Below are 27,118 nucleotides of genomic sequence, written 5' to 3'. Positions count from 1 at the left end.
TGGAGAAGACCAAAATCCTTTATTTCCCTGGGAATGATCCCATTCCCGAGCCCGGCCGGGATCCCGGGATGGGAATTCCCGTTGGGATGGATTTGGGATTTTCCCTGGGGGTGGATTTGGGATTTTCCCTTTGGGATGGATTTGGGATTTTCCCTTTGGGATGGATTTGGGGTTTCCCTTAGGGATGGATTTGGGATTTCCCTGGGGGTGGATTTGGGATTTTCCCTTTGGGATGGATTTGGGATTTCCCTTTGGGATGGATTTGGGGTTTCCCTTTGGGATGGATTTGGGATTTTCCCTTTGGGATGGATTTGGGATTTTCCCTTTGGCACAGCTTTGGGGTTTTCCCTGGGGGTGGATTTGGGATTTTCCCTTTGGGATGGATTTGGGATTTCCCTTTGGGATGGATTTGGGATTTTTCCCTTTGGGATGGATTTGGGGTTTCCCTTTGGGATGGATTTGGGGTTTTTCCCTTTGGGATGGATTTGGGATTTTCCCTGGGGTGGATTTGGGGTTTCCCTTTGGGATGGATTTGGGATTTCCCTTTAGCACAGCTTTGGGGTTTCCCCTGGGGATGGATTTGGGGTCATCCCCTGGTCTTTTGGGATGGCTTTAGGATTTTCCCTTTGGGATGGCTTTGGGATTTTCCTCCCAGTCCCTTTGGGAAGGATTTGGGATTTTCCTTTGGGATGGATTTGGGGTCATTCTCTGGCCCTTTAGGATGGCTTTGGGATTTCCCCTGGGGATGGATTTGGCATTTCCCTTTAGCACAGCTTTGGGGTTCCCCGGGGACACTTTGGGGTTTCCCCTCAGATGCATTTTGGGGTCATTCCCTGGCCCTTTGGGATGGATTTGGGATTTTCCCTCAGGACAGCTTTGGGATTTCCCTTTTGGGTGGATTTGGGGTCCCCCTCAGGATGGATTTGGGATTTCCCCTCGGGATGGATTTGGGGTTTCCCTTCAGGATGGATTTGGGGTTTCCCTTGGAATGGGTTTGGGATGGGTTTGGGATTTCTCTTCGGGATGAGTTTGGGATTCCCCTCAGGTTGGATTTGGGGTTTCTCTTTGGAATGAATTTGGGATTTCCCCTCAGGTGGGATTTGGGATTCCCCTCAGGATGAATTTGGGGTTTCTCTTTGGGATGGATTTGGGATGGATTTGGGGTTTCCCCTCAGGTTTTATTTGGGGTTTCCCTTTGGGAAGAATTCGGGGTTTCTCTTTGGGATGGATTTGGGATTTCCCCTCAGGTCGGATTTGGGATTCCCCTCAGGCTGGATTTGGGGTTTCTCTTTGGGATGGATTTGGGATGGATTTGGGGTTTCCCCTCAGGTTTTATTTGGGGTTTCCCTTTGGGAAGAATTCGGGATTTCTCTTTGGGATGGATTTGGGGTTTCCCTTTGGGTTGGATTTGGGATTCCCCTCAGGCTGGATTTGGGGTTTCTCTTTGGAATGAATTTGGGATTTCCCCTCAGGTGGGATTTGGGATTCCCCTCAGGATGAATTTGGGGTTTCCCTTTGGGATGGATTTGGGATGGATTTGGGGTTTCCCTCGGGATGTCCCCGGGCTCAGTCCGTCCGGCAGCGCACTCCGGCGTCCTCGGCGTGGCCGCAGTTGGTTCTGCCCCACCCCGAGAAGCTGCAGAGCTCCAGGGAATCCTCGCTGCCCGTGCAGGACACGTCGTCCATCCAGATCTTCCCGGTGCCTGCGGACACGGAGAGAGAGCCTGGAATTCCCCGCCTCCGGAATATCCATGGATCCCCCCGGCCCTGGAGAGACCCTGGAGCCGCTCCTGGGGCTGGGAGAGCCGGGAATGTGCTGCCGGATTGGGAAAAGGGATCCCGGGAATCCTGGGAGCCGCTTCCCGAGGCTCCAGGGGCTGCGGGAGAGCTGGGATTTGGGAAAGGGCCGCAGGGCCAGGAGCCAGGGAATGGCTTCCCACTGGGAAAGGGGAGCTGGGAGCTCGGGAAGGAATTCCCGGAGAATCCCTGGGATCAATCCCCAAGGAAAGCTGGGATGGCCGGAGCACGGAGCAGCGAAGGCAGAACGCATCCCGAGGTCTCCTGAGGCGGGAACGTGGGACAGCAGCTCCGGAATTTTCCGGCCGCGCTCCTGGAGCGGCTTTTTCGGGATCCCCCATCTCCGAGAGGCCGGATCGAGGAGCTCAGAGGAACTCGGGAATCTCCAGCCAGGGAAGGGACCCCGGGGTTCACCCGCTCCCCACCCATCCCACCCCGGGAACGTCTCTGGAGCCGGACGGGGACGCCCCCGTTGGTTCCCGGAGCCGGGAGCGGCACCTTGGCCGAAGCGCGCCATGCGGAAGACGTCGGCGGCGCCGGGGAAGCCGAGCATGCGGCACGCCACGTCGCCGTCGCGCCGGTCCCAGCCGTCGTCGCACACCGAGCCCCAGCGGCGCTCGTGGAAGATCTCCAGGCGACCCTCGTGGGGGCCGGAGCCGTTCTGCAGCCGCACCGAGCCCTCGGCCGGAGCTGCGGGAACCAGAACCGACCCCGGGGGATGGCACCGGCACTGGGATGGCACCGGGATGGCACCGGGATGGCACCGGGATGGCACCCGCGGTGATGTCACCCATGGTGATGTCACCCACTGTGATGTCACCCATGGTGGATGATTGCCATCATTGTGGGTGATGGTGTCATCATCATCTGTGGTGACGTCACCCGTGGTGATGTCACCTGTGGTGATGTCACCCATGGTTGATGAGCATCGTCATCATCCGTGGTGACGTCATCCATGGTGACATTATCCACAGTGATGTCATCCATGATGATGTAACCCATGGTGATGTCTCCAGGGATGGTGACATCATCAAAGGGATGGTGATGTCATCCATGGTGACACCATCCAAGCTGGAATCTCCAGGAATGGTGACATCGTCCATGGTGACATTGTCATAATCCATTGTGGCATCATCCATGGTGATATCATCATCCATGGTGACATCATCATCATCAGCATCATCAGCATCATCATCATCATCATCATCATCATCATCATCATTGTCATCCCTGATGACATCATCACCATCCCTGGTGACATCATCGTCACCCTTGGTGACATCATCATAATCCATTGTGACATCATCCATGGTGACATTATCACCCCTGGTGACATCACCCCTGGTGACATCATCACCATCCCTGATGACATCATCACCATTCCCAGTGTCCCCATCCCTCGGTGCCCCCCCCGGAGCAGCTCCCGGCCATCCCAGCCCTGCTCCCGCCGCCGGATCCGGGTGGGAGCGGCATTCCCAAAAATCCCCGGGGATCGGCCCCGGTCACGGCCGGGCTCCGGCGGGGGCTGGGATGGGCCCGGGATTCCAGGGAATGTCCCCAGGCTGGGATGGGATGTCCCCGGTTCCATGGGATTCCAGGGAATGTCCCCAAGGATGGGATGCTCCCAAGCTGGGATTCCATGGGATTCCATGGGAATGTCCCTAGGCAGGGATGGGATGTCCCCAATTCCATGGGAATGGAATGGGCAGGGATGTCCCTGGGATGGCAGGACGGTGTCCCAAGCCTGCAGGACACCTCCGCCATTCCCGAACTCTTCCCTCCAACATTCCCGATCTCTTCCCTCCGCCATTCCCGGTCCTTTCCCGCTCCCCCCACCTCTCCCGCTTCCCGGCTCCTCCTCTCCCGGGCAGGAAAACCCCGGGAAGGTTTTCCCGGCAGCCTCTTTGTGTCAGGAATTTCCCAGCACTCCCCAGGCTCCGAATTCCCAAAGAATTCCTCGGGATGGATCCGGGATCCGGGAACTCACCGGTGCCGCCGGCAGCGCCTCGGTCGCCCTTGTCCCCCTTGGGGCCGCGCTCACCTGGGAAGGGAAGGAGCCGGAATTGTTGGGAATTCCCATCCCTGCTCCGGAAGGACGGGAAAATCCCAAAAATCCTCCGGGAGCGCGTCCCGGGGCAGAGGGAACCGAAGGCCTGGTGTTCCTGGAATTCCCGATCCCGTGAAAAGCAGCGAAACTCTGGATTTTGGGATGAAATTCCCGATTTGGGGTGGGAAATCCTCACTCGGGGCCCGGGCTCGGGGATTCCCAAATCCCTGTGGAAGCGCCGAGCCCGTGTCCATGGAAAAGGGCGATGCCGGGGAGCAGCTGGATAAACATTCCCGCCCATCCGATATCCCGGGAATGATTTCATATCCCAACGAGGCTTTAATTAACCCCGTTAATGAGCTCGCTAACGAGCTCTGTCATCCCTTGGCTCTCCCGGAGCCTCCTCCTCCCTCATTCCCAAGTTTTCCAGGACCGCGGGCTGGGATTTGCCGATCCCGGCTCGGCCCCATCCCGAGGAACGACAAACAACGCCCGGAGCGGCTCCGAAATCCGGGATCAAGGAAAACATCGGATGGAAAACGATCCCAAATCCCAGAGCTGGGCAGGAAATCCCCGCCCTTTCCCTGGGAGGCTCCGGGAGCGCGGGATGGCTCCGGGGGGATGTGTGGGATGAGGGAAAGCGGCCCGGAGCTGATGGGATCCAGATGGAAATCCCGGGAATGCGGCCAGGGATGCGGCTCCCGCCTCGGGATGCGGTCGGGATGCTGGAGCAGATCCAGCCTGGCCAGCGCAGGGAAAACGGGATTGGGAACGGGATGGGCTGGGAGAGAGGCTGGAATGATCCGGGAAAGGGCCTGGGATGATCCCAAAGTTGGGGCGGTGGGAAAAGGGGGAGCAGAGCAGCCCCGGATCCTGACACCGGATGGAGAAATTCCAGAGGAGGCCCCGGAGCTGCTCCGGGAGAGCCGGGAATGTGCGGCCGGATCAGGGAAGGATCCCGGGAATCCTGGGAGCCGCTTCCCGAGGCTCCAGGGGCTGCGGGAGAGCTGGGATTTGGGAAAGGGCTGCAGGGCCAGGAGCCAGGGAATGGCTTCCCACTGGGAAAGGGGAGCTGGGAGCTTGGGAAGGAATTCCCAGAGAATCCCTGGATCCCTGGCAGTGCCCAAGACCGAGCTGGAGGGATCCAGGGATCGCTGGGATCGCTGGGATTGGGGGATGTGGAAGAGGATTCCCATCCCTGCAGCATCCCTAAATCCCCAACTCATCCCAGTTTCCATCACCGCTCCGAGAATTCCGGGAATCCCGGGATGGGTCGGGTGTGAAGGGACCTTCAATCCCAGCCCATTCCAAGCCTGACACCTCCCGCTATCCCAGGCTGCTCCAGCCTTTCCTTGGACATTCCCAGGGATCCGGGGGCAGCCGCAGCTTCCCCGGCCTTCTCCAGATCCTCCTTTCCCCCTTTTCCCACCTCTCCCCTCTTCCCAGGGAATTCCTGCTGGGAATAACTCGGCGACTTCAGCTCCCGAAGTGTCGGGGCTGGAGAACATCCCAAAAAAATGGGATGGGATTCCCTGGGAGCCTGGAGGGAGCCTCGGGGCTGGGACAGAGCCCAGGAATTCCGGAGGAGCCTCTCCCGGTCCCTCCTGCCCCGGTGACCATCGGAGCGTTCCAGGCCGTTTTCCCGTCTTTTTTTTGGGGATTGTGGACAAATCTTAGTTCCGGACACCACGGGCTGAGACCCTCAGCTCTTCCCATGGATCCGCAGGGAATGACAGAGCCCAAAACCTTGGGAAAATCCCCAGGAGACTCCAGCAATCCCCATTTTCCCAGGTGGAATCAGGTTCCGCCTCCTGGAACATTCCCAAAAACTCCAGCCTGGGGATGTTCCGGAAGGAATCTTCTCTGATCCCCCTCCGAACTCATCCCGGAATTTCCCACCCCAGCTCGGATTTTTCCTGCTGTTTCCTCCTGGGTGTGTTTCCTTTTCCATGGAAAAGTGGGGGGGGGTGGACCTGTCCTTCCTTCCCAGGAGAATTTTTCTCGTTTGGGAATGAGGGAAAAAAATTCCTTCCCTGGGGCCACTTTGAGGGAAAACCCACGGGAAATGGGAAAACACCGAGCAGGGAAAGGACTCGGGGGAGGTTTAAACCTGGAATTTTCCACGAGGAGGCTCCTCCACACCCAAACCCCCCATCCCAGCATTCCTGGGATGCAATTCCCGGGGAACTGGGGGGGAAGGAAATCCTGGGAGAAGGATAGGACAGAAATCCGGGATTTAAGGCAAAGCCCAGCTTTGGATCCGTGCCCGGATCCGGGTCTGTTTCCCGTAAATTCCAGAGAATCCCAAAGAGCCTGAGCGCTGCCGGAGGCGTTGGATTTTCATTGGAAAAGGGGTTGGATTGAACGCCCGTCTCCGACATTCCCGATCTCCGGGAAGGGGAGGGGGATGGATTTTCGGGAGCCCTGTGGGTGACCCCATCCACTGGGACACGAGGGATGGGGATGGGATCCGGGAACGGCTTTGAGGTTTTCATGGAATTGTTGAGGTTGGAAAAGCCCTCGGAGCCCATCGAGTCTGGCGTCGGAGCCCCCATTCCCGAGGGATTGGAATCCATGGGAATGGGGCGCTGGGGGACGTGGATCGGGCTGGGAATGCTCAGAACGCGGAGAACTTTTCCAGCCTCAACAATTCCATGATTCTTTGCTGAGCAAATCCAGCACCAGGCTGGAGAATCCCAACCCAACCCGGCTGTGATTTTTGGGATTGCTTTTTGGATTTAAGGAGCCCTCAGCCAGTGGGAAAATCCCAACATTCCTGGTGCTCCAGGGGTGTATCCAGGGGTTTTCCAACCTCCTGGAGCAAGCTGGGATAGTGGAAGATGTGGAAGGACATGGAATCCAAGGATCTTTAAGGTCCCAATCCCAATCCCTATCCCAATCCCAATCCCAATCCCAATCCCAATCCAACCTTCTGGAGCAACCTAGGATAGTGGAAGATGTGGAAGGACATGTAATCCAAGGATCTTTAAGGTCCAATCCCAATCCCAATTGCTGTCCCAATCCCAATCCCAATCCCAATTGCTGTCCCAATCCCAATCCCAATCCCGATCCCAATCCCAATCCCGATCCCAATCCCAATCCCGATCACAATCCCAATCTCAGTCTCGATCCCAATCCCACTCCAGGTTTCCATTCCCTACAACTCCCAGCTCTTCCCAGCAGGAATTCTGAGGCTCAAAGGGCATTTTTTGGGATTGCAGCTTGGAATTTCCCATCCCGGGTGTCCGGGTCCAGACACTCCCGCCAAATCCCCACTTCCTACTCCCACGGTTTTCCCGGCTGTGGGAAGACCCAGGGACACCCCGGAAAAGAACCGGGAGATTATTCCCAAATCCCTGCTGGAGCCAGGCCTGGGAGGTCCCCAGGGAGCCCCATGGAATGGGAGGACATCCCAAATCCATCAGTTCCCTCTCCAGCGGGAATGGTTGGGACGGGGTCAGAACGGCAGTGTAGGAATTGTTGGGATTCCCGTTCCGCCAGGAGATCCAGAGGATCCCACGCTCTCCCTTCCCTTCATCCCGGGATCTCCTCCGCTCCCGGATCCCGGCCGGAATGGCGTCCGTACCTTTGAATCCGCGCGTTCCCGCGGGGCCGCGAGGGCCCAGCTCTCCCTGGTCCCCCTTCAATCCCTGCGGGCCGGGGGGTCCCCGCTCCCCGGGAAGGCCTGGAATGAGGATGAGGACACAAAATCAGCCGCTTCCAGCAGAATTCCACGCTCCCCATGGGCCGGAAACGCCAGGAGACCGTGGAGAGTCCGGCCCATCCTTTTCCTGTGCTTCCTCGGGATCCGGGATGGATTTATCCGGAGCTGAGGAATTTATGAGCGTCCCCAGGCTCGGATGGAGGAAATTGGGCTCCAAAGCTGGAGATTGAGGAAGGAAAACCAGGATCCATGCCAAGGAATTGGGATGTGTCCCCCAGGAGCCCCAGGTCTCCTGAATCCCTGTTGTCCCGGGGCTTGGATGTTTCTTGGAGAAGGAGGTGGATGAAAGCCCCTGGTGTGAGCATTCCTGATCTCCGGGAGGTGGGAATTGGGGCTGGAGTTTGGGAATTCCTTCACCGGGAACACATCCAAGCCTTGGAGGTGACCTTCATCCACATGGGACCTGGATCTGGATCTGGATTTGGACCTGGACCTGGACTTGGACCTGGACCTGGACCTGGACCTGGACCTGGACCTGGACCTGGACCTGGATTTGGACCTGGACCTGGATCTGGATCTGGATCTGGATCTGGATTTGGACCTGGACCTGGATCTGGACCTGGACCTGGACCTGGACCTGGACCTGGATCTGGATCTGGATCTGGACCTGGACCTGGATCTGGACCTGGATCTGGACCTGGATCTGGATCTGGAGTTGGACCTGGATCCAGGTCTGGATCCGGGATGGAGGGATGGAGCCTGCGCTGGAGGTGGGATCTGGAGGGAGCCCGGGATGATCCCACGGGAATGATCCAGCAGGGGCTCATCCCGAGCCCGAGCTGGGGTCGGATCCAAGCCTGGCTCCATCCCTGTGGATTCCCTGGGCCCTTCCTGGGCTGGGCTTTCCCAAACCTGAGCACCGTTTTCCTCTGGTTCGTGAGGAGGAATTCCCACCCCAGCTCCAGCAGGGATTATCCCAAACTCCAATTTTCCCTGCTGTGTCCATCCCAAGGAGGGGCAGGACCTGGATTTCTTTGTGGATTTTCCATGGAAAAGGGAATTTTCCTGGGATACACCTGAACCCAACCTCAGATCCAAAGGGTTGTGCCCACATCCCAAAAAACTCCAGGAGAAACCCTAAAAGCCGTGGCTGTTCCCACAGCTCTTCCCGGAGCCGAACCCTCCTGGGGTTCCTTTGTTTTTCTGTTTGAACAAGAAAAAAATGGGGAAAAAAAAAAGGAGTACCAAGGAAAAGAGCCAATGTAATTCCGAGGGTTGTTACACCCAAGGAAAACAGCCACGGATCCGTCAGCGCCAGGAATTCCAGCTGCAGGGAGAAGGAACACGGGCAGCTGGAGGGGCTGGCCGGGGCAGATCGGATTTCCAGGCTGGCTCAGTCACGCTGGGCTGGGCCCGGGAAGGAGAGATCCCAAAATCCCGGGGTTTGAGCCCAAAGCAATCCCAGCAAGTGGCTCAGAATCCTTGGAGCGGGGGATCCCAGGGATGGATCCGGATCTGGAGCTGGATCTGGAGGTGGATCGGACACCCGGAGTCCTGTGGGGTGGGTTTGGAGCAGGGGAGGACAGGGATTGGGCTGGACCTGGTCCTGGATATGGACCTGGACCTAGACCTGGTTCTGGTCCTGGTCCTGGTCCTGGTCCTGGATCTGGATCTGGTTCTGGAACTGGATCTGGATCCGGTTCCAGTCCTGGACTGGATCTAGACCTGGTCCTGGAATTGGATCTGGATCTGGATCCGGGTCTGGCTCTGGCTCCAGGGCTCCATCCTGCGGGATCCGAGCGGATCCCCGCTCCGGGCGGGATGGATCCGTCACCTCCGTGGGACCCAGTGGTTCCCAGGGGGATCCTCCGTTACACTCGGTGCCAGCATTCCCAGGATTCCCCTCAAATCCCAAACCGCCGGATCCAAGATTTCCTCAGGGTGGGAATGTGCTCTGGTGGGAATTCCTCCCAAAAACAATGGGATTAAGAAGGGGTGGTGGGAAAACCGGCATTCCCAACATTGGAAAAAACATCCCAGAAAAGTCTGGGAGCCGAGGCCCCTCTGCCGGGATCTGCCGGAGGGATCCAGCAGCAATTCCAGCCCTGTTGCCTCGGAAGGCTCCGTTTGGGAATGGGGCCGCCAATTCCTGGGAGAGCCCGGAATCTGGGAATATCAGCGTGGATTTCCTGGAGCCGGGTGGGCTGTGGCGTTTTCCCCTCCAGGATGGACATTCCAGGATCCGGGAGAGCGGATCCATCCCCGAGGGATGGGCCGGGAAGTCACCGGGAATGGTCCCACGGGCTTTGGATCAGCCCCTGGATGATGTCGGGATGGGATCGGGGGGATTTTGTGGAGGCCGGGAATGTTTTCCTCACCTCGGAGGCCGGGAAGGCCGGGAAGGCCGGGAAGGCCGGGCGGTCCCTCCATCCCTTCCGTGCCTCGGTCTCCTTTGGGTCCTGGTGGCCCTGGAAGACAACGGGAATCACATCCCGGATTCGGGAATGTGCAGCAGGACAGGGAGATCCAGGGATCCCCGAGAAACCTGGGAACAAAGCGGGGACAGAGGAGCTGCCGGAGCGGTTTTGTGATTTTAAACCTCCGGGATTTCTGGATGTTAAATCCCAAACTGGAATTCCACCGACCTGCTCCAAGTGCCAGGAAAATTCACCTGGAGGCTCCACCTTGAGCGCGACTCCGGGAATTTTCCTTTAGACCAAAAGCCGGGACACTCCCAATGAAACCATTGCAAGAAATCAGGGAAAATTTGGGAATGTTCCTAGAATCCCGGAATCCTGGGGGTTGGAAAGGATTTTAAGAATCATCCACTGGCAGGGACATTTGTCCAGCCGGGATGATCCTCTGGGAATTCTGGAGATGATCCTCGAGGAGAGGATTGGCAGTGGGATTTTGGTCAAATCCCGGGAACGAGTGGAAAATTCCAGTCCCGGGTTTTGTCCCTCATCCTGCAAAGGGTCAAATCCCAAAAGCTGGAAAGAATCGGGAGCCGAAACAATGGGAAGAAGGAATTTGAGGAGAAAAAAATAGAAGGGGGGGGGTGGGAAAGAATTCCTGGGATAAGGGAAAAGAGGGCAGGGAGAGGCTGGGAAGGGTCATTCCCACCCATCCAGGGGGAGCATCAGGAAGTGTTTTCCCAGAAATCCTAAAAGCCGGGAACTCGGGAAGCTGAGATCCAGCCAGGGCGATGGAAAAGGCTCAGGAGGAGCAGGGATGTGCAGTGGTTTTCATGGATCGGGAATTGGGCGCTGGGAATGTTCTGTTGGAATCCGTGGGATCCGGAGTGGGATCTGGAGTAGGTTCTGGAGCAGGATCCAGAGTGGGATCTGGAGCAGGATTCAGAGTGGGATCTGGAGTAGGATCTGGAACAGGATCCAGAGTGGGATCTGGAGTGGGATATGGAGTGGGATCTGGAGTGGGATCTGGAGTAGGATCTGGAGCAGGATCCAGAATGGGATCGGGAGCGGGATCTGGAGTGGGATCAGGAGCAGGATCCAGAGTGGGATCTGGAGTGGGATCTGGAGCAGGATCCAGAGTGGGATCTGGAGTGGGATCTGGAGCAGGATCCGGAGTGGGACCAGGAGTGGGATCTGGAGTGGGATCTGGAGTGGGACCAGGAGTGGGATCTGGAGCAGGATCGGGAGTAGGATCGGGAGTGGGATCCGGAATGGGATCCAGATCCATGTCAAGGCTGGGAAGCATCCTGGGCTGGCAATGGTCAAGGATGGGAAAGGATGATGGGAAATGTGGAATTCCCGGCCCTGACTGTCTCTGCCCCGGGTGGGAGCAGCTCCGGGGCTGAGGGGATGGAGGGATGGGTTAGGAATGGGAATGGACCCCGGATCGTGGGAATGGACCCTGGATCCTGGGAATGGACCCCAGATCCTGGAAAAAAATTCCAGACCCCTGAAATGGACTCCAGACCCTGGGAACAGACTCCAGACTCTGGGAACGGACCCCAGATCCTGGGAATGGAGCCCGGATCCTGGGAATGGACCCTTCCAGGGATGGGCCAGATGCAGATTTTCTGGAATTCCTGCTGGGATGGTCCCGTCCCAAGAGCAGCTCTTGGGACAGGAGCGGCCGGGCTGGAGGAAATCTGGGAAGGGTGGCTGGGAGAGGCTCCCGACCCTTCCCACAGCAGGCGGGAATTCCCATTCCTGCTGCATCCCGCCCTCCCGGCCTCCAATCCCTGAGGGATGGGATCCTCCTGTGGCCTTTGGGACCGGCTGGGATCCAGCAGATCCCACCCCGGGGTGGCGCGAGGGGATCTGGGCGGGCGGCGGATCCCAGGAATTCTCCCGAGACCCAGAACCCCTTCGTGTTCTCCTTCCCGAGGCACGGGAAGCGCTGGGAACAATCCCTGGATGCCCGAGAGGAGCCGGGGCCCTTCCTGAGCTGCCATCGGCCAAATCCGGGATCCAGGATCCAGATCCCGGGATAGCCGAGGATTCGGGGAGAAAGGGAAAGGCCGGGAATGGCTCGGCCAAATCCAGGAACACAACGGACTCACCCAAGGACATCTGGAGCTGGGATGAATCCAGCTGGGCACGAGGCCCCGGGAATTATCCATGGGATGGGAGGAGAGGGAAGTTCGGGATGCCAGGAATGTGTCAGGGCCGATAAATCCGGAGCTCGGGAAGGGATTTGGTTTGGGATAACGAGATTCCAGGGCTGGATCCCACCCTTGGTGGCTTCATCCCAGAGCGGGTGACGTCATTCCCGGGGATGGGGAGGGAAGAGCAGGATGCAGGAGTGGGGAAATAGGGAAATATTGAGGCAGAGGGATCCCAGAATCCCCAAAAAACGGGATTGGGAGCCGCTGTCCCCCAGGGATGAGGGAAAGGACCCTGGGAACTGTCCCGGGTATTCCAGGGGGATGGATCTCCTGGGGATCAACCACATCCGGCCCCTCCTGATCGGCAGCTGGAAAAGGGGAACAGCCCCGGCCTTTCCATCCAGAATTCCAGCGGGAATTCCCAGAGCTCCTGGGATTCTCCGTGGGGTTTCCCCCTCCCTGGCACAGGATTCCCAAGGAAGCTGTGGCTGCCCCTGGATTCTGGGAATGCCCAAGGCCAGGCTGGATGGGGTTTGGAGCAGCCTGGGACAGTGGGAGGTGTTGGAGTCGGAATGGGATTGAAGGGCCCTTCCCACCCAAACTCTTCCGGGATTTGGGAATGGCTGAGGCTGGAAAAGGAGGAGAAGGTGGGATGGGGGAAGTGGTTTCTTCTCTGCATCCTTGAGGGAGCCTTGGGAGCTTTCTTCCCACCCAGGGATGGGGAATGTTTGGAGACTCTGAGGGGATGGAGACACCCGAGCAGGGATGGACAGAGCTGGATCCGAGCCCAGGAGAGCCCTGGAGGGGCTGGAGCGTGTCCAGGGCAGGGAACGGAGCTGGGAAGGGGCTGGAGCCCCAGGAGAGGCTGAGGGAGCTGGGAAAGGGGCTCAGCCTGGAGAAAAGGAGGCTCCGGGGGCACCTTGTGGCTCTGCACAAGTCCCTGCCAGGAGGGGACAGCCAGGAGGGCTCGGGCTCTGCTCCCAGGGAACAGGGACAGGACAAGGGGAAATGGCCTCAGGCTGGGCCAGGGCAGGCTCAGGTGGGATATTGGGAACAATTCCTGCATGGAAAAGGCTGAGGAGAACTGGAGCAGGCCCAGGGGGGTTTTGGAGTCACCATCCTTGGAGGGATTAAAATCCATGTGGATTTGGGGGGACTCAGATCTGCAGTGGTGAATGGTTGGGGCACTGGGAGCACTGGGAGCACTGGGGCAGAGCACTGGGATCCCTCAGAGAGTTTTTCCAACCCCAACAACTCCACCGCTCCCTGACGGATTCCCCCAGCCCGGCCACACCCCAGAGATTTGGACCTCGGTGACACCACTCCATCCTCCCCGCAGGACCACAGGGAGACCCTTCCTGATCCTGACCCATTCCTGATCTCAGCCCGCTCCTGATCCCAGCCCATTCCTGATCCCGGCCTGCTCCCAATCCCGGTCCATTCCCGATCCCAGCCCACTCCTGATCCCAGCCCATTCCCGATCCCGGCCCATTCCTGCTCCCGGCCCATTCCCGATCCCGCTCACCGCGGATCACGGAGACGTTCCGGAGCGCCGCAGAATGCTCCCAGTCCTTCAGGCGCAGCTCCTCGGTGACGTTGTCGAGCAGGGCCAGCTCCAGCCTCAGCTGCCGCTCCACGGCCGCCTGCTCCATCCTCATCCTCCGCGCCTCCGCGCTGGCGTTGCCCAGGAGCCCCTGGAGATCCCGGAGCCGGGAGCGCTGCAGGCGGACGTCGTAGGAGAAGCTGCGGTTCATGGAATCCACGGCTCCTGCCAGCGCCGTCACCTGCTCGCCCAGGAGTTCCAGGCGCCCGCCCAGGTGGCCCAGGAGGTGCTGGTGGTGCTCCAGGAGCAGCCGGCTGCCGTTGGCGTCCACGGAGAGCCGGGACAGCTCCAGCTGGGCCGCGTCGCTCTGCCGGAGCAGGGAATCGCGGAGCCGGGCCACGGAGCGATCCGTCTGTCCGGCCTGGTCCCGCAGGCCGTGCAGGAACCCCTCCAGCCGCCGCAGAGAGTCCGAGTGGTTCTGCAGGAGCTCCTGGAGGCTCCAGACGTGCTCCAGGAGTTCTCCTCCCGTGGGAACGGGGAGCAGCAGCCGCAGCCGCAGGTCCCGGAAGGTCTCGTTGAGCCGCTGGACGTCACCCAGCAGAGCCTGCAGATCCTCGGGAGACGCGCAGGGTCGGGATGCTGGGATGGATGGATGGATGGATGGATGGATGATGGATGGATGGATGGATGGATGGATGATGGATGATGGATGGATGGATGGATGGATGGATGGATGGATGATGGATGGATGGATGGATGATGGATGGATGGATGATGGATGGATGGATGGATGGATGGATGGATGGATGATGGATGGATGATGGATGGATGGATGGATGGATGGATGGATGGATGGATGGATGATGGATGGATGGATGGATGATGGATGGATGGATGATGGATGGATGGATGGATGGATGGATGGATGATGGATGGATGGATGGATGGATGATGGATGGATGGATGATGGATGGATGGATGGATGATGGATGGATGGATGGATGATGGATGGATGGATGGATGGATGATGGATGGATGGATGGATGGATGGATGGATGATGGATGGATGGATGATGGATGATGGATGATGGATGATGGATGGATGGATGATGGATGATGGATGGATGATGGATGGATGGATGGATGGATGGATGGATGGATGGATGATGGATGATGGATGGATGGATGATGGATGGATGGATGGATGGATGATGGATGGATGGATGATGGATGGATGGATGATGGATGGATGGATGGATGGATGGATGGATGATGGATGGATGGATGATGGATGGATGATGGATGGATGATGGACGGACGGACAGACGGACGGATGGACGGATGGATGGATGGATGGATGGATGACGGATGGATGGAGGAGAGCGGTGGGAGGTCAGGAGGAGCTCTGGGATGTGGGATCCTGCCCCCCTCCCAGGGAATTCCCAGCTCCTCAAAGCCCAGAGGAGAAATTCCTGGCCCAAATTTTCCACTCCCAGGAGCTGAGGATGGAGAAGGGCGGCAGGATCCTGGAGTGCTCCAGGTGGGAAGGAAAAGCTCATCCCATTGGATAGGGACACTTCCCCTGATCCCAGGCTGCTCCAGCCTTTCCTTGGGCATTCCCTGGGATTCTCTGGGAATTCCTTCCCAAGCTCCCAGCTCCCCTTTCCCAGTGGGAAGCCATTCCCTGGCTCCTGGCCCTGCGGCCCTTTCCCAAATCCCAGCTCTCCCGCAGCCCCTGGAGCCTTGGGAAGCGGCTCCCAGGATTCCCTGGAGCTCAGGGTTTTCCTTGGAGCTTCATCCCACAGGATTTTCCTGCTAGGGAGGCAGAATTCAAGCCTGGAGCCATCCCAGCAGCTCCCAAGGATCCTGGAATGCTTCAGGTGGGAAGGGACCTTGGATCCCATCCCATTCCTGACCCCTCCCCTATCTCTGGCTGCTCCAAGCCCTGTCCAAGCTGGAATCCGGTCCCTCCAGGCATCTTTACAATCCCACAAATCCCAGAGTTTATCCGGAATTCCGGCTGGGATTCTTCTCCTGGGCCAGGCTGAGGTTTGGTTCCCTCTGCTCATCCCAGCTGGGCCCTGGGAGGGATCTGAGGGATTGGGATTGGGACTGGGATTGGGATTGGGATTGGGACTGGGATTGGGATTGGGTCTGGGATGGGGATTGGGATTGGGATTGGGATTGGGATTGGGATTGGGATTGGGACTGGGATGGGGATTGGGATTGGGACTGGGATTGGAATTGGGATTGGGACTGGGATTGGGATTGGGATTGGGATTGGGATTGGGATTGGGATTGGGATTGGGATTGATCCGGTGGGACAGATCCCACGGGAAGGATGGAGAAGTCCAGGGAAAGCCATTCCTTGAGGAGAAGCATGGGGATATTCGGATAAAACGTGGGGATATTTGGGATTTTGCCGTTATTTGGTAATAACAAGAGGGAACAGAGTTTTGCCAGGGGAAGTTCAGGCTGGAATTAGGAACAATTCCCTCATGGAAAAGGTGCCTCAGGGGTGGAATTCCCGTTCCTGTAGGGGTTAAATCCGTGTGGATGCGGCACTTGGGAACCTGGATCAGGGGAATGGTTGGTCTCCAGGAGATCCAAGGAGTTTTCCGACCCCAACGATCCCACAATTCCATGAAAAGGTTGGAGATCAGTCCCAGCCACAGGCTCAGAGGATTTTCAGTGGATTGTGGGGAGCAGGGATTTAGGGAATGCGAATTCCCAGGGGCCTGAGTTCCATGCGGAAAACTCCGGCTCCAGGGAGGAAAATCCCCCTTTCCCGCCACTCCCAGGCCTTTCCTTGGATTTTTGACACTTTTCCCAGCCTCTTTTCCAAGGAAGGTCCCGTGGCCCAGCTGGATCCCAAAGAATTCCCGGCCAAACCCTCTCCAGAACATTCCAGGACAGGTCGGACGGGGCTCGGAGCAAGCCGGGAGAGCGGGAAGCGTCCCATGGAATTGGAGACCCTTCCGTGTCCTTTCCCAGCGGAATCATTCCGTGATTCCCCTTCCCCTCGGACGGAGGAAATTCCCATCTCCATGTTTGTCTCCAGGAGCCCAGGAAGGGATTTTCCGTGGGAAATCCAAGCCCTCCGGCACCGAGGATGTCCGTGAACATTCCCGGTTTTCCAAGGAAGTTGAGGCTGTCTCTCCCTGCGCTTCCCAGCTGGATGTGATCCCGTTATCCCACACCGTCCCCTGCCCGTGGTTTTCCAGCTGGGATTGACCCAGCTCAGAATTCCAGGACTCGGCTGCATCCAAATCCAGAGGCTTGGCTTAAAATTCCAAACCTCTGGAAAACCACAGCCACAGAGACGATTCCCTGATTTCCCTCTCCCCTTCGCTTCCCCTTTCCAAGATTCCGGGTGACAAACCCCGGGGGGCGAAGCCGTTTTCCTGGGCTTTTCCTGGAATCCCGCCAGTCCCGCTGCTCCGGGAGGTGGGAATTGAAGGATTCCCGGTGCCGGAGGTTGTTGTTGTTGTTATTCCTGGAGCTCATCCCGAATCCCTCGCTCCGGGATCCGCCGGCCAACAACAACATCCAAACAATTCGCGGCTGGGAATCGCTGGGAGCTGCCTCGGAATTCCGGGAAAATTTTCCTCTGGCCTTTCCCAGCTCTTGGAGAGCAGCCGGGGGGATTTGGGGATGGGAAAGGGAGGAGTTCACATCCCTTCCCGCCACGGATAACGGGATAAACTCCGGGAAGGAGGGGTGGGAACAGGAAGCTGGTCCATGTTTCCTACCCGTCCGGGATGATCCTGGGATTTGGGATTCGACCGGGAATTCCCAAATTTCTGGACGAGGACGAGGGGGAAACAAGCCTGAGGCAGCAGGATCCCGTGGAATGCCAGGATGAGCCGTGGCATTCCCGAGGGGAATTCTGGGCATTCCCAAGGGGCTTTGCCATCCCTGCACTCACCAAAATTTGGGAAAGAGGAGGCGGAAGCCTTGGGAAGTGCCGGGATAACACCCTGCCCGCATCCCATCGTCCTGATCCCAGGAAATCCCGGCTGGGCACGAGCGATGGGAACAATTCCAGCTCCGGGCAGGCGCTTCCCGAACCCCTCCGGAGCCTCGGCATTCCCAGCGTTCCATCCTCAACCCCTGCGGCAATTCCAGCCTCTCCGAGATCCCAATCCCAGCCGCTCCCAGTGCTCCGTGCACAGTCGGAAGGATCCCACAGATCCCAGAAGAGATCTCAAGGATCCCAGCCTAGATCCCACGGATCCCAGCAGAGATCCCAACAATTCCAGCTGGAAGGATCCCACAGATTCCAGAAGAGATCCCAAGGATCCCAGCCTAGATCCCACGGATCCCAGCAGAGATCCCAACAATTCCAGCCGGAAGGATCCCACGGATCCCAGCAGAGATCCCAAGGATCCCAGCAGAGATCCCAGCAATTCCAGCTGGGAGGATCCCACGTATCTTAGCCTAGATCCCAAGGATTCCAACTTGGATGCCAAGGATCCCAGCAGAGATCCCACAGATCCCAGCCTAGTTCCCAACAATCCCAGCAGAGATCCCAAGGATCCCAATCTACATCCCAAATATCTCAACCTAGATCCCCACCTAGGTCCCAGCCAAGGAGCTCCTCGGAATTCTGCCGGATCCCAACTTTCCCTCCCCTGGAGGGTCTGGAAAACCCTTCCAGCAGGAATTCCAAGGAATTCCGTGGACGCTCCTGGCCCTGGGAGGATCCCAGGCCCGGCCTCACCTGCCAGGACGAAGATTCCCACCAGGATGAGGAGGACCAGGAGGTAAAGGCCCAGCACGGAATATTTCAGCGCCGCCGCCGAGCCCAGCCGGCCGCAGCATCCCGAGCTCTTCGCCTTCCGGCCGGGATCTGCAGGATAGAGCGGGAAGGGGCTCAGCGGATCCCTGGGAATGCCGTGGGAATGGTTGGGATCGGCCTGGCCGGGTGGGGAGGCACGAGGGGCTCCGGCCTTGGGAGCATCCGAGGAAAAGTTGGATGGGGTTGGAGCAGCCAGGGATAGGGGAGGGGTCAGGAATGGGATGGGATCCAAGGTCCCTTCCCACCTGAAGCATTCCAGGATCCTCGGGAGCTGCTGGGATGGCTCCAGGCTTGAATTCTGCTTCCCTGGCAGGCAAATCCCACGGGATGCAGCTCCAAGGAAAACCCTGAGCTCCAGGGAATCCTGGGAGCCGCTTCCCAAGGCTCCAGGGGCTGCGGGAGAGCTGGGATTTGGGAAAGGGCCGCAGGGCCAGGAGCCAGGGAATGGCTTCCCACTGGGAAAGGGGAGCTGGGAGCTCGGGAAGGAATTCCCAGAGAATCCCTGGGAACCTCCAAGGAAAGGCTGGGATGGGCTCGGAGCAGCCTGGGATAGGGAAAGTTGAGCTTTAAGGTCTCTTCCCACCACAACCATTCCCTGCTGGATCCTGGCAGGAGCAGCGGATTTCTGGGAGCAGCTTTTCCCAGCATTCCAGAGCCTCCCGGATTCCCCAAATCCGAGTTTCCCCCAGAAGACACCGGCAGAAGGAGGGGGAGAAGCCCAGAATTCCCAGCTGGATCCGTGGGTTCCTCCTTCCCGGTGTTTTGTGCTCCTTGGAGCTCCAGGGCTCCGATCCCACGGGAGAGGGAGAACCTCAAATCCAAACCCCCGGTGGAGACAGCGCTGATCCATGGCCGGATCCATGGAGCATTCCAGCCGGGATTTGGGATCTCATCCCATGACAATTCCCAGCTCCAGCTTCAGTCATTCCAGCCGGGATTTGGGATCTCATCCCACGCCAATTCCCAGCTCCAGCCTGGATCATTCCAGCTGGGATTTGTGATCTCATCCCACGCCAATTCCCAGCTCCAGCCTGGATCATTCCAGCCGGGATTTGGGATCTCATCCCACGCCAATTCCCAGCTCCAGCCTGGATCATTCCAGCTGGGATTTGTGATCTCATCCCAGGGCAATTCCCAGCTCCAGCTTCAGCCATTCCAGCCGGGATTTGGGATCCCATCCCATGACAATTCCAAGCTCCAGCCTGGCCCATTCCAGCCGGGATTTGGGATCCCATCCCATGGCAATTCCCAGCTCCAGCCTGGCCCATTCCAACTGGGATTTGGGATCTCATCCCAGGGCAATTCCCAGCTCCAGCTTCAGCCATTCCAGCCGGGATTTGGGATCCCATCCCATGACAATTCCCAGCTCCAGCCTGGCCCATTCCAGCCGGGATTTGTGATCTTATCCCAGGGCAATTCCCAGCTCCAGCCTGGATCAATCCAACTGGGATTTGGGATCTCATCCCACGCCAATTCCAAGCTCCAGCCTGGATCACTCCAGACGGGATTTGGGATCTTTTCCCAGGGCAATTCCCAGCTCCAGCCTGGCCCATCCCAGTGGGATGGAGCCGCTCCTTGGAATTCCGCCCTGGAACGCATGGATCGGGGGATCCCGGCATTCCCATCCCTGTCCTTCCCAAGCTCCATCCCAGGAAAACAGGGATGCTTGGAAAAGCCTCCAGCCGGGAAAGGCTCACGGTGGGCGGATCCCGAAACTCCCGAACCTTTGGAGCTGGGAATGCGCTCCGGGATCGAGGGGAGCGATCCCGAGGGAATCCGGGAAGCTCCGCCGGGATCTCCTCCCCCTCTTCCCACGCCAGAATTCCCGGAGCCATTCCCGGGATGAGGAGAGCGCCGATGTTTTCCCGACTTTCCGCCCTTCCCGCGGCTCCCGATCCAGCCGCTCCCATTCCCGGCCCCTGGAAGCGCGGCCGGGAGGGTTTGTCCACGGAAAGGGCCGGGATCCAAGGAAAAGCGAGCATTCCCTGCCCAGGCTCCGGGGAGCCGGGATTTGGAGTCCCCGAATCCCTGGAAAAGGGCCGGGAACGCCGATCCCTGGCGAGCGGAAGGTTTGGATCCCTCTCCCTGTGGATCCTCGGCTTTCCCGGCGGGAATTTCCCAGGAATTCGGGCGGGATCCGGGTGCTCCCGTGCTCAGGGATGGCTTCGCTCCCGCCCCTTCCCAGAAATCCCGCTCCAGAGGCTTCTCCCGTGGGAATGGCGCTCCCGGGAGGGTCATCCCCGCCTTGGGACCAGCCCTGAGAATTCCAGGCGGAATTCCATAAAATTCCCAAAGCCAGTTCCTCCAGCCTTTCCCAGGGACAGGGATTTGCTGGGAATTCTGGGATCGGTCCTGGACTCTTCCCTCCCGGCTTTTCCAGCTGTTTGCCGATGGGAAAGGCTGGGAAGAGCAGGGATATCAACATTTGGGAACGGGATCCACACCCAGGGGTCTCCTGGATGGGAAATTCCCGCCCTCTGGATCCAAAGGTGTCCCTACAGCCACAGAATTCCCCTTAGGATCACCTCCCTGAGCCCTTCGTGGCATTCCCAGAAGGAATTTATCCGGAGCTGGATGTTCCCAGCCCCTCCCCACCCCCCCGGCCGGGAATTCCTTCCCAAGCTCCCAGCTCCCCTTTCCCAGTGGGAAGCCATTCCCTGGCTCCTGGCCCTGCGGCCCTTTCCCAAATCCCAGCTCTCCCGCAGCCCCTGGAGCCTCGGGAAGCGGCTCCCAGGATTCCCGGGATCCTTCCCTGATCCGGCTGCACATTCCCGGCTCTCCCAGCCCGGGATTGGATCCAGCCCCATCCCGACTCCTCCTGGAGAAGGAATTTCGGGATCCAGGGGCATCACTGGGAATTCCCAACTCCAGGAAGGGTCTCCCTTCCCTTTTCCATCCCCGAATTCCATAAAAATCCCTCGGGACGGATCCTGAGTGTCCTCCGGGATGGTTTGGGTGGGAAGGGACCTCAAATCCCATCCCAGGGACACCTCCCATCATCCCAGGCTGCTCCAAGCCCCATCCCAGCTTTCCTTGGATGCTCCCGGGGCCGGGGGAGCCGCAGAATCCCTGGAAAAGCCGTGCCGGGGCCTTCCCAGGAGCATTCCAGCTGCTGCTCCCATTCCCGGGGCCGGGAATCCCGGAGCTGGAGCTCCTTCCTGAACCATCCCAGCTCCGGGAGCGCTCCCTGCTCCCATTCCCGCTGCGGGGCCGGAGAGGGAGCCAGAGGTGGAGCCAGAGGGGATCTGGAGGCAGATCCAGAGGTGGATCCAGAGGCAGATCCAGAGGTGAATCTTGAGGTGGATCCAGAGTTGAATACAAAGGTGGATCCAGAGGCAGATCTGGAGTGGATCCGGAGTGGATCCGAAGTGGATCTGGAGTGGATCCGGAGTGGATCCGAAGTGGATCGGGAGTGGATCCAGAGGTGGATCCAGAGGTGAATCTCAAGGTGGATCCAGAGTTGAATACAAAGGTGGATCCAGAGGCAGATCTGGAATGGATCCAGAAGGGGATCCAGAGGTGGATCCGAAGTAGATCTGGAGTGGATCTGGAGGTGGATCCGGAATGGATAAGGAGTGGATCCCGAGTGGATCCGGAGGTAGATCCAGAGTTGAATACAGATTCAGATCCAGAAGAAAATCAGGATCCGGAGTGGATCCTGAATGGATCCGGAGGTGGATCCTGAGCTGACCCCGAGTGGATCCCGAGTGGATCGGGAGCAGATCCGCCCTCACCGTCCTCGCAGAGGTTCAGCCTGGAGAGGCTCCTTCCCTCCAGGGGCTCCTCGGGGGCGGCTCCGCTGCGGCGCTCGGAGAAGGTGCGCAGCTGCAGCGCCTTGCTCTCCATCCTGCGGGAAAAGCGGGAATGTCCCACCGGATCCCGGCCTGGCAGGATCCCGATCCCGGCTCATCCTGCCCGCCTCAGGCTCCGGGGTGGAGCAGGTGAGGCCCCACCTGGAGAGACCCCAGAGCGGCTCCCGGGGCTGGGAGAGCCGGGAATGTGCAGCCGGATCAGGGAGGGATCCCGGGAATCCTGGGAGCCGCTTCCTGAGGCTCCAGGGGCTGCGGGAGAGCTGGGATTTGGGAAAGGGCCGCAGGGCCAGGAGCCAGGGAATGGCTTCCCACTGGGAAAGGGGAGCTGGGAGCTCGGGAAGGAATTCCCAGAGAATCCCTGGGAGCGTCCAAGGAAAGACTGGAGCAGCCTGGGATGGTGGGGTTGGAATGGGATGGGATTGAAGATCCCTGGATCTCACCCAAACCATTCCAGGATTCTGGGATCGAGGACACTCAGGATCCATCCCGAGGGATTTTTATGGAATTCAGGGATGGAAAAGAGAAGGGAGACCCTTCCTGGAGTCCCCAATTCTCAGGGAATTCCCAAAATTCCTTCTCCAGGAGGAGAATGGGAATGTCCAAGGAGCGGCTGGATGGGGTTTGGCGCAGGGACAGATCCATGGATTCTGTGTTCCCTGGGATTGTTGTCCCCCCCACCCCAGTTAAAGCATTCCCAGCTCCTGGTCCCACTTCCAAGGGGGAAACCCCATCCGTGGATTCCAGAGGGGGCTCTCAAACCCCCCCGGGAACGAGGATGGCGGGAACAGGGGCAGGAGCATCCCGGGGGAGCGGGGTACGGAGAAACCCCCGGCCGGGATTCTCCCGGGACACCGGGACGGGAACATTCCCGGGAATGCCGGGCCAAAAATCCCCACAGGGGTTTGGGGCAGGAATTCCCCTGGGGAAACGGGGACAGGGAGAAGCGGGATAGGAACCGGGATAGGAAACGGGATAGGAAACGGGACAGGGAGAACCGGGACAGGGAGAACCGGGACAGGGAGAACTGGGGTAGGAACCGGGATAGAAACCGGGACATGGAGAACCGGGATAAGAACTGGGATAGGGAGAAGCGGGATAGGAACTGGGGTAGGGAGAAGCGGGATAGGAACCTGGACAGGAACTGGGATAGGGAGAACCGGGACAGGGAGATCTGGGATAGGAACCAGGACAGGAACTGGGATCATCCCAGGGGCACCGGGACAGGGGGAACCGGGGCAGAGGAATTCGGGACTGGAGCATTCCCGGGAACTGGGGCTGGATCATCCCTGGGAGAGGCCGGAGCAGGGATTGGGGAACCGGGACAGGAACATCCCCTGGGACAGCCGGGACACGGGGACTGGGGACCGGAGCATTCCCGGGACTCAGGGACTGGGGACCGGAGCATCCCCGGGACTCGGGGACTGGGAACCGGAGCATTCCCGGGAATCAGGGATTGGGGACCGGAGCATTCCCGACATTCCCGGGGCCGCAGACCCTCCCTCCCCGCGCACCCCGGGGTTCCCCCGGCCCGGTCCCCCCGGTCCCGCTCACCCGCGGGATTTCCCGAGCTTCCCGTGGCCTCTTCCCGGGATTTCCCTCAGCGCCCGCGCTGTGTCCGGGCCGGGCCCGGGGCCCGAGGGGGGCGAGGGGAGGACCCGGGCGGCGGCGGCGGCGGCGGGGCCCGGCAGCCGCCCATGGGAGCGGGGCAGGGACCGAGCGGGGCTGGGACCGAGCGGGGCTGGGACCGAGCGGGGCTGGGGCTGAGCGGGGCTGGGGCTGAGCGGGGCTGGGACCGAGCGGGGCCGGGACCGAGCGGAGCTGGAACCGAGCAGGGCTGGGGCTGAGCGGAGTTGGAACCGAGCGGAGCTGGAACCGAGCGGGACCGGGACCGAGCGGAGCTGGAACCGAGCGGGGCTGGGACCGAGCGGGGCCGGGACCGAGCGGGGCCGGGACGGGGCCGGGACGGGGCCGGGACCGGGACCGGGACCGGGACCGAGCGGAGCTGGGACCGAGAGGGGCTGGGACCGAGTGGGGCTGGGACCGAGCGGGACCGAGCGGGGCTGGAACCGAGCGGGACCGAGCGAGACCGAGCGGGACCGAGCGGGGCTGGGACCGAGCGGGGCTGGGACCGAGCGGGGCTGGGACCGAGCGGAGTTGGAACCGAGCGGGGCTGGGGCTGAGCGGGACCGAGCGGGGCTGGAACCGAGCGGGGCCGGGACCGAGCGGGGCCGGGACCGAGCGAGGCTGGAACCGAGCGGGACCGAGCGGGGCTGGGGCTGAGCGGAGCTGGAACCGAGCGGGGCTGGAGCCGAGCGGGGCTGGGGCTGAGCGGGACCGAGCGGGGCTGGGACCGAGCGGGACCGAGCGGGGCTGGGACTGAGCGGGGCTGGGACCGAGCGGGGCTGGGGCTGGGGCTGAGCGGGGCCGCCCAGGCCGTGGCCTTTTGTAGGAACGGGAGCGGGGCTGCGCTCCCCCCGCCCCTTCCCTCCCTCCCTCCCTCCCTCCCTCCCTCCCTCCCTCCCTCCCTCCCTCCCTCCCTCCCTCCCTCCCTCCCTCCCTCCCTCCCTCCCTCCCTCCCTCCCGGCCCGCCCCGAGCCGGGAAAAACGGGGCTGGAACTCCTGGGATAACCGGGATAAGGGAAACCGGGACAGGGAGACTCTCCCGGGAAAAGCCGGACAGGGGGGACCGGGACAGGAGCGTTCCTCGGGAAAACCGGGATGGGAACATCTCCCGGGATAAACGGGACAGGGAGAAGAGGGGCAGGAGCATCCCCCGGGAAATCAGGTCATGGAGAGAGGGAATCGGGGCTGGAATATTCCCGGGAGAAGCGGGACAGGGAGAACCGAGGCAGAAATATTCCCGTGGGAACCGGGGCTGGAGTATTCCCGGGAAAATGGAAAGAGGGAATTGGGGCTGGAATATTCCCGGGAGAAGCGGGACAGGGAGAACCGAGGTTGGAATATTCCCGAGGGAATCGGGGCTGGAGTATCCCAAGGGCAGAGGAGCGGGAGCGCCCAAGAGTTCACTCCTTGGAAAAAGGCGGAGTTTCCCCTGGAATTCCTGCCCGGAGAGAAGGAGGCGGGTCCGCGTCCCAGCTCCAGGGAATTCCCATCCTTCCACTCCCAATTCCCGGCCCGCAGGAGAATCCCAAACCCCGGGAGTGGCGAGAGGAGCCGCCGGGGAAACTGAGGCACGGAGGGGGATGATCCCAAACTCCGGCCTCGCGGGAAGAGCTGGGAATGACGGTCCGGGATGAAGGGAAGGGCCCGGCTTCGTCTTTTCTCCAGGAAAGGCCAAAAATATTGGGAATTTTTGAGTGGATTTCGGGAGGTTTCGGCGGAATCGGGTTCCGGTGGCTTTTCCTCCTCCTCGCTTCCCATCCATGGATTTGTCCCGGGATTCCGGCCTGGGGGAGCCTCGCCCCTCTGGATTCTGCCGGAAAAGCGGGATGAGGTGGGGGGCGGAAAGGGATTGAAAAGAATTAAAATGGAATAAAACCCGCTCGGGAGCCGGGAATGACTCAAATCATCCCTGCGGCTCAAATCCCTTCCATGGAATTCTGGATTCCATGGAATTCTGGATTCCATGGAATTGCTGAGGCTGGGAAAGCCCTGGGCAGGGTGGGAGCAGGGAAGCGCCGGTGGATCCCAGCGGATTATTTGGGAATGTGGGGTGGGAAAAGGCCCCGATCCCAACCCTGTCCCGGCAATCCCGCGGATTCCACCGGGATCCAATCCCAAATCCTCCAGATCCTGTCTGGAAGTGCTCCAGGCCAGGCCGGAGCACGCTGGGATCAGGGAATGATTCCCAGCCCCTGGAATTTCGGGTCCCTTCCCACCAAAACCCTTCCACGCTGAGAATCCCGTGAGGAATTTCTCTTCCCGAGGATTCCCGCAGGAATTTCCTCTCTCCGAGCTCATTCCTCATTCCCGGCCCGTCCCATGGGGGGATTTTTTTTTTTTTAATGGAAAACCTTCAAGGCTGGAATTCCCAGGAATTTTCCCATGGGATTTGGATCCCGGTTGTGGCACCGAGCGAGGCTGGGTGAGAATTGGGGGCAATTCCCGCCTGGAAAGGTTTTCCAGCCCTTCCGGCTGTCCAGGGCCCCTCGGAATCCCTGGATTTGGGGGGACAGGGATGGGGGCTGGGAAGGGCTGGGTCTATGGGCTCCCAGGGATTTTCCAAGCGCAAGAATTCCATGGTTTTTCTGGCCACGCGCCCGGGAACCGCAACATTCCTTGGAGGATGATCCCAGGGAATCAGCGGATTCTGGGATGGGGTTTTTTTGGGAAGAGGATTCCAGGATCTTCCAGTCCCAGCCCCTTTTCCATGGGCAGGGGCACCTCGCGCTATCCCAGGATGCTCCAAGCCCATCCATGGGCACTCCAACCATCCAGGGATTCTCTGGGAATTCCAGCCCAGCCGGGAATTCCTTCCCAAATTCCCGCTTTGCCGTTTCCAACAGCTCCTTTCCATGATTTTCCCCGCCCCAATCCCAGCCCCAGCTGATCCCGATATTCCAGACTCGCGCCGGGATCGGGAGGGATCTCCCGGGAAAAATCCCACAGGAAACCCACAGAAATCCCACAAGGAATCACCCCTCGGGCCTGGAAAACCCCATGGATTCATGGAATTGTCCAGGCTGGAAAAGAGCTCTGAGAGCACCGAGTCTGGCGGGAGTTGGGACCTCTCCCTTTTCCCGGGAATCCTGAGGAGGAAAATTCCACCCTGGGGGCCCGGAAAGCGGGAATAGAGCTGGGATTGGGAAATTTCATGGAATTCTGGAATGGTTTGGGTGGGAGAGTGCCTAAATCCCATCCCATTCCAACCCCGACACCTCCCGCTATCCCAGGCTGGATCCATGGGATCCATGGATC

At 59.7% G+C, this 27,118-nt stretch overlaps 1 protein-coding gene across 1 annotated transcript; it reads right to left on the bottom strand.

Moving 5' to 3' along the window:
• On the bottom strand, nt 1-24,572 carry SCARA5 (scavenger receptor class A member 5). Its single transcript, XM_086875368.1, has 9 exons — nt 23,792-24,572; nt 22,163-22,275; nt 18,351-18,479; nt 13,610-14,266; nt 9,887-9,976; nt 7,431-7,529; nt 3,785-3,838; nt 2,296-2,487; nt 1-1,703 (listed from the first exon to the last, which is right to left on the bottom strand). The coding sequence occupies exons 2-9, from the start codon at nt 22,272-22,274 to the stop codon at nt 1,567-1,569; spliced, it is 1,470 nt and encodes a 489-aa protein (XP_086731494.1). The 5' UTR covers nt 22,275; nt 23,792-24,572; the 3' UTR covers nt 1-1,566.
• Between the last annotated feature and the right edge of the window lie 2,546 nt (nt 24,573-27,118).

The sequence above is a fragment of the Cyanistes caeruleus genome, chromosome 2 (assembly GCF_971803275.1).
Source record: "Cyanistes caeruleus chromosome 2, bCyaCae1.hap1.1, whole genome shotgun sequence".
In the NCBI taxonomy this organism is placed as follows: Eukaryota; Metazoa; Chordata; class Aves; order Passeriformes; family Paridae; genus Cyanistes; species Cyanistes caeruleus.
Note: the sequence above shows the minus strand (reverse complement) of the source record. Positions and strands in the feature narration are given on the sequence as shown.

Excerpts from the sequence above, each read along its gene's own strand:
- SCARA5 (XM_086875368.1), bottom strand. The coding sequence starts at position 22,274 with ATGGAGAGCAAGGCGCTGCAGCTGCGCACCTTCTCCGAGCGCCGCAGC. Across the intron at positions 7,530-9,886 it reads CGGCCTTCCCGGCCTCCGAG|GCCTTCCCGGGGAGCGGGGA; the intron begins GTGAGGAAAACA and ends TCCTCATTCCAG. Across the intron at positions 3,839-7,430 it reads GGGAACGCGCGGATTCAAAG|GTGAGCGCGGCCCCAAGGGG; the intron begins GTACGGACGCCA and ends TTCCCTTCCCAG.